At 38.7% G+C, this 11,342-nt stretch overlaps 1 protein-coding gene across 1 annotated transcript in view; it reads left to right on the forward strand.

The window, feature by feature from the left end:
- The window catches only part of LOC103275541 (leucine-rich repeat and calponin homology domain-containing protein 2-like), a 122,365-nt gene that overhangs the window by 51,983 nt on the left and 59,040 nt on the right, over window positions 1–11,342 (forward strand). The window contains 4 exon segments of the mRNA XM_021706398.1: window positions 3,268–3,321; window positions 4,330–4,402; window positions 8,245–8,314; window positions 8,316–8,344. Of these exon segments, the coding sequence (XP_021562073.1) occupies window positions 3,268–3,321; window positions 4,330–4,402; window positions 8,245–8,314; window positions 8,316–8,344 (226 nt within the window).

Consider the following 11,342-nt stretch of genomic DNA (forward strand, 5'->3'; position numbering starts at 1 on the left):
GCCGGGAGTAGCCACTGCACTCCAGTCTGGGCGACAGAGTGAGACTCCAACTCAAAAAAAAAAAAATGTCCATGAACTTTCACTCCAGTAGAGTTTTAGAAAGGCATATTCCTATGTCCATGATTTCATGAGCACCAGGAAGACATGAAACCGAAAAAAAAAAAAAGATAGCCCTACTCTGTCTCCAAATGACAATGTTTTGTGTTATTTTAATACAGTGTAGGATTTTTTCTTTTCTGGTTGAATGAGGAGTCATATTTGGCATAAGGGAGGGACTTTTTTTGTCTTCATTCTCTGTCCTTGACAGACACACCTCCGTGTTTTTAAAAAGGGAGTGGGGGATAGTTGGCTCTGGTGGAAGACGAAAGTCACTACAAGAAGGAAAAGAAAAGGAAGTTTTGGATTTGTGAGGCCAATAATATGGATTATGTCAAACTTAAATATGATCCTCATTCATGATTTGGCTATTTTTGTATTCGCTCATCCATCTCATTCAGGCAGAAGCAACTCCTTTCATCATATGAGGGGGGTATCAAAAAAACCTGAAGTTTATTTATTAAAATTATGTATTCTTGTATGTTTAATCTTCAATCACATCCAAATTGCTCTTCGTTTGATGCGGTACACCTACAAGACACTTTTCCCACTGCACAAAACAGTTTTGAACTCATCAATTTGGATGCCTTTTTGGGCTTCTGCTGTTTTTTGTTTCACCTCTTCCACATCAGCAAAATGTTTCCCTTTGAGGACTTTTTTCATCGGGAAATAACAACAAAAAAAGTCACTTGAGGACAGAGAGGGTAAATAGGGATGGTGGGGCACGGGGGCCATGTTGTTTTGGGTCAACAATTGCTGAACACTCAGGGTGGTATGGGCAGGTGTGCTTGTAAGTCACTCATGATGAAATGACAAATGCGCTGAAAGAATCTCCAAAAAAAACTCACTGAAGCCAAACACTGCCAGCTAGTACACTGGTGCTGATGGGTTTCTAGAACACTTACATAGTGGGGGAAGTCTGTACCACAAGGGGTTCACCCTCCAAAAAATAATCCAGTTTTTCTTTCATCCTGCTCTGTAGTCTTGCATCAGTTAGCCAGTGGTTGTTGAATGCCTGTGCTGGGTTTAGTCATGTTTTTGGTGTAGAGGACTAGAATATGAAGGCTATGGAGTTGGCTTTGCTTTTAAGGAACTTTAAAAATTGTGGAGATTGGCCTGGCATGGAGGATCACATCTGTAATCCCAGCACTTTGGGAGGCTGAGGCGGGAAGATTTCTTGAGCTCAGGAGTTTGGGACCAGCCTTGACAACACAGTGAGACCCTGTCTCTACAAAATAATTGAAAAATTTAGCTAGGCATGGTGGCATACAACTGTAGTCTCAGCTACTTGGGAGGCTTAGGTGGGAGGATTGCTTGAACCCAGGGGTTCAAGGCTACAGTGAGCCATGATGGTGTCACTGTACTCCAGACACATCTCCATGACAGAGTGAGACCCTGACTTTAAAAAAAAAAAGAAGAGGAAGAAGAGGAAAGAAGATTTGGATATAAAACTAAATTTTAAATAGGAAAGAAGATTTAGATATAAAACTAAATTTTAGATAGGAAAGAAGATTTAGATATAAAACTAAATTTTAGATAGGAAAGAAGATGTAGATATAAAAGTAAATTTTAGATAAAACTGAGAGAAAAATATGAGAACGTCTGCAATCCTGAGTCTGTTTTAGATGCTAGGGGACACTGGGGAAAGGATAGAAAGCTTAAAAAGACCAAGACAGAAGTAACAAAGACTTTTTGACAGTTCAGTTAGGAGACAGTTGAGCAAGGCAGCTTGGCCATGGTAGAATCAGCACAGTATGTGAGCCCAGCAGAAAGGGCCGGCCAGGATTAGGAAGTGGTATGTAATTGGTAGCACATCACATTATTTGACTTTACACATACTTTGGATTACTGTTCACATTAAGAGTGGGTGGTGCTGGCATCCATACAGGATGAGTTGCAAATTGCATGCATATACATAAATAATACCGAGTTGGGGAGGGTGTGTGGGGGCGGGAACAGTAGGAGAAACTGGAGGAGTTGCTTATGGAAAGAATCAACCCTGAGTTACTTGTTAGCATTACCAACAAAGCCATTTAATTGGATGAGAATGTTAATGACATTTTATTCTAAAAATATGTTTTCCCTTGGATTTGTGTCAAAGTTGGGAATATTTTTTAATAGCAGTCCTTAATAATGACTAGGAACGGGTACATTTTCACTGATTCGGTGGCATATACACATATGTTTATACTGGCTAGCACCCAATTTTGTATTAGGGTGGATCAGTGAGGTTTTTGATGACCATATAAAGAAGGCAGGCCTGGGTATGATAAACTAGAGTGTGCCCCTGTGGACCCATGTCTTTATGTGGCCCTTTTATGCTGGTTTTCCAAGATTCTGCCCTCAGCCCCCGCTTCTCATCTTCTACACGGTCTCCCTGTACCATCTGATCTCTCTCATGAGCTCAGGCACCCCATAAATAATAATGACTTCCAAATCTGTAGCTCATGCCCCAAATGCCTCTCTCCCCCCACCCCACCTCAGCATTCAGAGTTCGTTTCCATGCTTCTCATTGTCTACATACTAAACGGAAGCTGTCAACTTCCTCTTCAACTGCTCCCATATCCTCAGTGGTATTCAATGATGCCACCACCCATCCAACCATTTATACTAGAAACCAGGATATCATCTTGACTTTCCTCCATGACCATTTGTAAATCTTGCATGCTTTACCATAGAAAAATTTCTTAAACTTTTCTCTTAACCGGCAGTTGCCAAAGCAAATTGATGTCGAATTGACAATATGAGATTTGCCCAGGTGACATGGGGTTCGTACATGTGTTTCTATTAAAAGCTTCCAACGAGATTCTGAATGTTCCAGAACTGCTGCCTTGTGCCACTTCTAAAAACTCATAATTAAAATGGGGATGGGAGCCAGCAGGCAGGTTGGTAACCTAGTAGAGTAAGTTGATGTCCACAGATATTTTAGAGTGAACTCTTTGCTCTGGGAAATTCTTTATCTTAGTTTGTGTAATACTTTAGATATATTTTTCTATGACTACAGCTGAACGTTTTCAGAAAAGTACTTAGTTACTTAACACACTAATTAATTCAACATGTATTCATTGTGTGCCTGTGGCCCATGGATATGATGGAAATAAGAAAAATGCAGTTCTTGCCTCAGCAGTTTTGCAGACTAGTGGAACATACCATTTTTTTTTCTTCTTTAAGGTGCAAAACGATCTAACATTACATAGTAATGGGAGCCAGTATTCCCCAAATGAGGTAAGTTTCCTGAAGATTAAAGGAAAGTTAGGTATTACATGAAACTTAAATGAGATGTCTTTTACAGATTTATATAATCTAAGATTGTTGTGATTAAAGAGTTTCTGGGGGAATCCATCTCACCCTTATTAGCTATCATAGCCTTACTTGGCCTATTCATAACTAAAAATTAATTTTTATAAGACTGTTTGAAAATCAAACATGGGAACATCATTATAAGAAAATACATTGGGCTCAGTGGCTCACACCTGTAATCCCAGCACTTTGGGAGGCAGAGGCAAGAGGAATGAATGCCTGAACCCAGTCTGGACAACGTGGTGAGACGTCATCTCTATAATAAATCAAAAAATTAGGAAGACATGGTGGTGTACACCTGTGGTTCCAGCTACTTGAAAGGCTCGAGCAATCCTTCTGTGATCCTTAAGGCTGTAGTTGCCATGAGCATGCCACTGCACTCCAGCCTGGGTGACAGAATGAGACTCTGACTCAAAAACAAACAACCCCCCCAAAAAAATAACCAGAAAGCAGAATGAAAATCACTCAAATAGGCAACATTTCGTGTGTGTTGTTATCCATGAATGATTCAGTGTGTAGTTTCTCTGTAGATGAGACATCTGTTCTGTGTTATCTGTTTCCTTATTTCTTTGTATTTGAGAGTCTTTATCAGATGTGCTTTCTTTGAGACATAGGTGTATTTGTGTGTGTGTGTGTGTGTGTGTACACACACCCATGTGCACAACTGTGCTAGAGAGGGATTGCCAGTTTCATGTGATTGTAAAATATTTTTATGAAGAGCAAGAAAAAATTGAATGGGTTATTCAAAGCAACATCCTTTTGATTATACCACTTAAATGATTTGCAAAGTGATTTTTTTTTTTTTAGCTAGGACTTCATCACACAGTAGCAAATGTAAAAAAGGGAGTGGTTTTATTATCATCCTTGACCACAGAGAAGCATACATCATTCTGCTTCTGGCTTTTCTAATTTCCTTTCCTTCTAACATCACAGGTGAGAGAGAACTCCCCTGCTGTCTCTCCTACAACAAACAGCACAGCTCCGTTTGGCCTGAAGCCTCGATCAGGTAAATTAAAACCTCCACCCATTCTTCCACTAAATAGCTCAGTGTTTTCTCTTGAACCTTTGAAATGTATTATCAACATCAGTGTGTGCATCCTTGTCAGTTCTGCTGAGTTGAAATCCTGGCATCAGCACCTTGCTACAGCTGAGGGAGGCCAGAGTATGGAGCTTCATTTTCAGAGTCAGCTAAGTCCATTTTATCAATAGTGGATATCTTATCTTCTTTTGAATCAGAGAAAAAGGGAAAAAAAAGTGGTGGGAGGATGTCAGAGGGGAGGAAATGCTCTACTGAGCTTTTTACCTGAGGAAACAAAATAGTCGCCCTTTTGCCCTGGTGGTTCCTGGTGCACTGCTGAGTTGCAGAGCTGCCTGCTTTGAGGAAAGTGACTCTTTTCTGAGACATCCTCATTTGGTGTCTGAGCTTGAGTGTTCCATGCATTTACTCACATTACAGAGTGATCATTTCTTTCTTTCTTTTTTTTTTTTTTTTGAGTTGGAGTCTCACTCTGTCGCCCAGACTGGAGTGCAGCTTGTGTGAATGGTCAGGTGTTATTGTTTTAAAAGTTTTTGGGGAAACATTCTGCTTTTGTTACCTATTTTATCATTTGTTATTAGTTTATTCATAAAGGTGAATTATAACAATGTTCCAAATAACTATTGATTTGGAAAAGAAGGACTCTGTAGAAAAATGTGGTTCTTCTGATTTCTCCATTTACTTGAAGTTATGGTGCTGTCTTCCTTCTTTTAGGTTTTTGTTTCAATATTTTTGTTGCTTTGATATTTAGCATACACTCACTACCTATGCCTTTAAGCAAGTGCTGATAAAGGACTTAGGCACTTTTAAGCAAAAACTGGTGAAGAACTCAGATATTACTGGATTTTCCAGTTAAGTATTTTGACAACAGTGGAAGTTATACATGTATCCATTTTGGAGAAAGATACCCATAGGAAAAACAAATAAAGATGATTCTTTATTTTTTAAAAATTTTTTAAGGATCAAAAATTTTTAATATAAAATTAGCCTTTCTGCTTTGGTAGCTAGGTAACTCACAGCAAATTGGATAATTCTCGTTGACAGCTCCGTGTAGCCTAAGTCCTTGGCATTATGGTGCTTTCTACCTCTTCTTTTCCTTGTTAAGATGATTCTTTATTAAGGGAAATGTTTTTCATTCTTGGAGCAGGTTGAATGATGGGTAACATGTGGCCAGGTGTAATGGTTTCCTGGCAATTTGTATGCACTATATGAAAAAAGCCATGTGAGAAAATGTTAGAGTGTGATAAGAGTTAGTGGGTGTTTTGTGGAGAGCCAAACTGTACTTGAAAAAAAGACTCAAGTGGCTTGGTCTCCTTGTGTATGGAACTAAACATATGTGACCAGGTCTGGGCTGAGGGCCCCTGGCTGGACTTCCGTTTCCACAGTCTCAGATGTGTCCTAGGAGGAATAGAGGTGAGTCCCAGCATGCCTCATCTATGCCTTCAGTGATGACCCACCAGGAAACTTATCTCCAGAAAACTTATCTTACTGAGGACCTCACACTGAGCTATGGACTTTATCTCCTAATCTTTATAGGCAACTTTACACATTTAAAAATATTTCATAATTGAGCAAGTCAAAAGTTGAATGGATCTCCAAAGAATAATTTTATTATCTGAATGTGCAGCTTGCAATTTATTTTTATTTTTTTATTTTTTGAGTTGGAGTCTCACTCTGTTGTCCAGACTGGAGTGCAGTGGCCACTCCCGGCCACTGCAGCCCCGACCTGCTGGGCTCCGGCAGCCTTCCGCCTCAGCCTTCCAAGTAGCTGGAACTACAGGTGCGTGCTACAACGCCTGGCTGATTTTTTTATTTATTGTAGAGATGAGGTCTCGCCAAGTTGCCCAGGCGGGTCTCGAATCCGCGGGCTCAGGCAATCCACTCAGCTCAGTCTCCCAAAGCGTGGGATTACAGGCTGAGCCACCGAGCCCAGCTCAGCTTGCAATTTAATTATAAAATTATTTTAGTGGCTTTTTAATTCTTTTCTTGGAGTCTAAACTCAACTTATCAAAGTTAGGGATTGTATTGTACTGGCACTGTTAAACCTATTTTATATTCTTTGTAGTGGTCAAAAATAAATGGAATATTTATTTTGAATAGCAAAAAACAGCTATAATTTCCCTCCAAACTTCCCATCTTTCTGTAATGTTAACCAACCATTGTCAAAATTGTTATAGTTGTTGAAAGCTCTGTGGAGTTTGGTTGCTGTAAATAATGCTGATTTATCTTCAGGAACATTGAGTGACTTGTTGGAACTTTATAAAACTTGTATTATGCACTGGGTTTTTTTCATTTTATTTAGTAATTTTAAAATATTATGGTATGTTATGTTTAAGTGTATTTTTCATATTTTCTGGAAAACAACATATACACTAATCTGAGCTGGAGATCCTATGATTAAAAGATTTTTTGAGTGAGTAGCTTTAGAATCCTTAAAGCTAATTAACTTTTATTTTGAAAGTAAGTATGTGGATTTGTGTGATTTCCGTGTTATAAATAAAAATAGGCTGCTCAGATCAGCAATTTGGAATAAGACCTTAGATTCTTAAATTAAGCTGACAGTTTTCTTAAAAAGAAACATTTTTTTGCCGGGCTCAGTGGCTCAGCCTGTAATCCCGTGCCTTTGGGAGGCTGAGGTGAGTGGATTGCCTGAGACCACGGGTTCGAGACCCGCCTGGACAGCGAGACCTCATCTCTACAATAAATTAAAAAATCAGCCGGGCGTGGTAGTGCATGCCTGTAATTCCGGCTGCTCGGAAGGCTGAGGCGGAAGGATCGCTGGAGCCCAGCAGGTCAAGGCTGCGGTGGCCGGGAGCGGCCACTGCACTCCAGTCTGGGCGACCGAGTGAGACTCCAACTCAAAAAAAAGAAACATTTTTTTCTCTTCTGTTTTCCTCCCAAAGAAAGTCAACTGTACATACCCAAATATTCATTTCTAGAACCGTGTCCATTTGTTTTACTGGCCCTGCTTTATGGTTGAATAAAAATTATATATATATAATGAATATGAAATTGCTGTGTGAATATTTAGTACAAAAATCAGAGATACTATTTCATAAGTGACCAACTCAAAAGTTCTTGATATTGATTGATCTCTTTTGGTTAATTATATTTGTTGTTAAATAGAATTACTAGTATCCAACATTGTTTTTTGTTTTACTGAGCAATATTTAAAACAGTATTGCAAGGTATGCCAATGACTGAGAATAGAATTGGCTAGATTCAGCTATCAATAAAGCATGGCAGTAGACCTAAAGATGTTTTTTTAAATTTTTTTTTACATTGCTTTGGGAGAAAAGTAAATCACTAATGGTAAACAATGATTCTATAATAGGTTTATTTCTAAATAATAGTTATATTTACATATATTAAGCTTTGACCTATGTGACCGCATTTTTTGGTGTGAATCGTATTTGCTAAGCCTGTTAGTCATTTGGAAAGTCTTTGAGAAAGGTATCTGGTAGGTCTTTTGCTTTTTATCTACATCATCTATGGGTACTCTTTCTTTCCGCTGACCTGACTCATTAGTATTCTAAGTCTGTGGGCTTTTGGAACTGTTAAGATTAACGATATTAACTGCATGCAAAGTATATGGTTGATGAGTACTAACACTCAGTTTTTATCATTCTTTTTATTCCATGAGCCATCTTTCATTCTTCTCCTATACTGTGCATTTGAAATTAAATCCCATGTAAATGAAATCCACTCTTCATGATACAAGCCCTATACCGTTTGTGAAATGCTGCTGCCCCTTTGGTTTTTCCTGGTCCTTGTGCAACTGTATGCAGACCAGCTCACTGGCTCCCCTGCAGACCCAGCCCTCATTCTTCCTCCTATCTCCTTCAACACACTTACACAGGCACAGACATGGGACAGCTCTAGCTGTTCCATCTGAAGGAGACAGTGACAATGGTAGGTGGCTTCGTACCTATTTTCTTTTTTGCTTCTTTTTTTTTTTTTTTTTTTTGAGATGGAGTCTCAATCTGTCACCCAGACTGAAGTGCAGTGGCCAGTCCTGTCCACCACAGCCTCGACCTGCTGGGCTCCGGCGATCCTTCCGCCTCAGCCTTCCAAGTAACTGGAACTACAGGTGCGCGCTACCATGCCCGGCTAATTTTTTGATTTTATTGTAGAGATAAGGTCTCGCCAAGTTGCCCAGGCGGATCTCGAACCCGCTGGCTCAGGCAATCCACTTACCTCAGCCTCCCAAGGCACAGGATTACAGGCTGAGCCACCCAGCCCAGTTCGTACCTATTTTATGATGTTCTCATTAATAAGCCAATGAGTATACTGAACGGTCATCTCTGTGTAACTGAAGGGAGAGTGTGTTCACCTGCATGCCTGGTACAAGATAGAAGCATCAACCTGGAGGGTGAAGTCCAGAAAAGTGCGTGTGCATTATGCTCTAGCAGTGTGTCAAACCACAGTTTAATTATCTTGAATAGTCTAAATTTGGGGAAAACTTTATGCTACCTTCTTCTCTACCTTTTCTGCTTGAGTTTTTTTGGTTTGTTTGCTTGTTTACAAAGATTTGGCGTTTGTTCATTTGGATTATCTCTGCCTGCTCCTCCATCTGAACTAAATGCTTTTAGAGTATGGTCTTTTTTTATTTATGCTTACTGTATGAGATTTTTTAAGGTAACTAAAATGTACCATGGCTGGTCCTAGAGTAGTGCACTGAAAATAATGTTAATGTTGAGAAGTTTCTAAAAATGAAGATAAATCATTTGCCTTCTCCTTTTTTCCCCAAATGACTTGCATGTTTTGACTTTTGATATCTTCTTGAGTGTAAGTTCATCTATGTAATGTTCAAAAATAGTAACTTGGCCTAAGAATCAAATGTGTAAATAAAAAATTGATACCAGGCATGGTGGCTCATGCCTGTAATCCCAGTATTTTGGGAGAACTGCTTGAGGCTAGGAGTTCAAGACTTGCCTGGGTGACATAGCAAGACCCTGTCTTTACAAAAAATTAAAATCTTAGCTAGGTGTACACCTGTAATCTCAGCTACCAAGGAGGCTGAGATGGGAGAATTACTTGACCCCCGGAGTTCAAGGCAGCAGTGAACTATGATCACACTACTGCCCTCCAGCCTGGGCGACAGAGCAAGACCCTGTCTCAAAAAAACAAAATGAAATAAACTGAGGGTACTCAGCTGGGATTAATGTGGATATCTTTTAATTTTGAGCCATTAGATGTTTTAAATAGTCTGGAAAATGAAAATAAAACAAATATAATTATTTAGATCTACATACCACTTGTATCTTAATCTCCATTCTAGTCTAATGCTAGTTCATATTTTAAACATTTTACTTCAACTACAAAATAGTTGTAGTCACGTTAAACGAAACAGAGAGTGATTTGTAGGGAAGGGAAGCGAGATGTGAGGTTTAACCACTGTACAGACACAATGGGAAGATATGTTTTCTGATAATACCTCTTTATCTAAATATATTATATGTAATACTTAGAACATATGCATTTAAAACATTTGCTGTGATTTCTGGTTAAAATTCAGCCAGAAATGCTTTTATAAATTTTCTTATGGGGATGGGCAGTGTAAACTTTGATAGATTAGTTATAAAAGGAATTTTAATATTATATAGATTTCTAAACTGTTTAACTAAAAACAAGTAAGATTAAAAAACAATAATCATGAAACAAAAGGCATTCCTCATGCCATCTTGTTTTAAATTCTGGAAGTTGAAGAGGGCTAAATGGAAACTTTCCTGTTGAGCTATCCTTTTACCTAAAATTTTTAAAAAATAAAAGAAGGGGAGGCATTTTTGTTTTTCCAAAAGCATAACTATTTATGTTAATGGAAATAAAGGCTAGAATAAAAGATCTATGTGTGCTTTAGTATTTCTTTAGGAGCGATATCTGAAACCAAAGGACTTTTTTTTAAGCAGGCAAAAAATTAGACATCTTATGTAGAAGGAGAATTTCTGTCCTTATAGATGAACCGACTAAAAGCGGAATGTTGGAGACAAGCTGCCTGTGCAAGGCAGAGGTGGATAGGGGGCCACACCAGGGATCCTAACTCTGGAATCGCCTGTACCATATTTAGACTCATTCTATAGATGTGTATCAAGGACCCTGTGTGCAAAGCATTAAGCCAGGCTGCCTTCCTTTTATTAAAAACCATCAGATTTTCATAGATAAGAATCATTGTAAAAAAAAATCTTTCTAAAAATAAAATAACTTTGCAGTAGTTATTTGGTATTTTTTTCTGTGAGTGAAAATTCCAGGGATTCACGTGCAGCTATTACGCTGTACTGTCGGAGACCCGCTCCGACCAAGGGTGGGTTAGGACCCGCACCGGAGAATCTGGACGGTGAGAAGAGACCACTTGGAGGCAGTTCTTCTGGGAACAGTCTGATCAGGACTGAAGCCAACTTTATTCAAACCTTTTCCAACTTATATACCATTTTCTATACCCTCCAGCAGTGTGATAATCACTTGCTGGGGGCGTACAGATTCCATGCATATCGCGCTTTACAAACTATGCATCACAAGACCACCACGAGACTTGCAAGTTCCAAGCAGACAATTCGAATTCCATGATGCCTGTCGTGCTTCACAAAACCCACATTAAGGTCACAGGTGCACAATTTCAATACAGATTGTTCAAAGTGTTTTCCATAATGTTCAATAAATCATTCATATTATACTCTTTGTTCTAAACCCTGATTAATACAAAAACTTTCTAAGTTAACTCTAGGTTCAATCCAAGTTCACTGACTCCTAATATTTTTAACGATTAATATTATCAACTTAACACTATACTATAATCTATAAGTTTACTTAAATGACTTAACTGTTAGTTATACTATTAACCTATTATGATTTAACGTAATGCCTTATAACTCAGTTAAAACTTATTCTTAAACTACTAAACTTTACTGTAATT

The sequence above is a fragment of the Carlito syrichta genome, unplaced genomic scaffold (assembly GCF_000164805.1).
Source record: "Carlito syrichta isolate Samal-C Ts95f unplaced genomic scaffold, Tarsius_syrichta-2.0.1 Scaffold315528, whole genome shotgun sequence".
Lineage (NCBI taxonomy): Eukaryota > Metazoa > Chordata > Mammalia > Primates > Tarsiidae > Carlito > Carlito syrichta.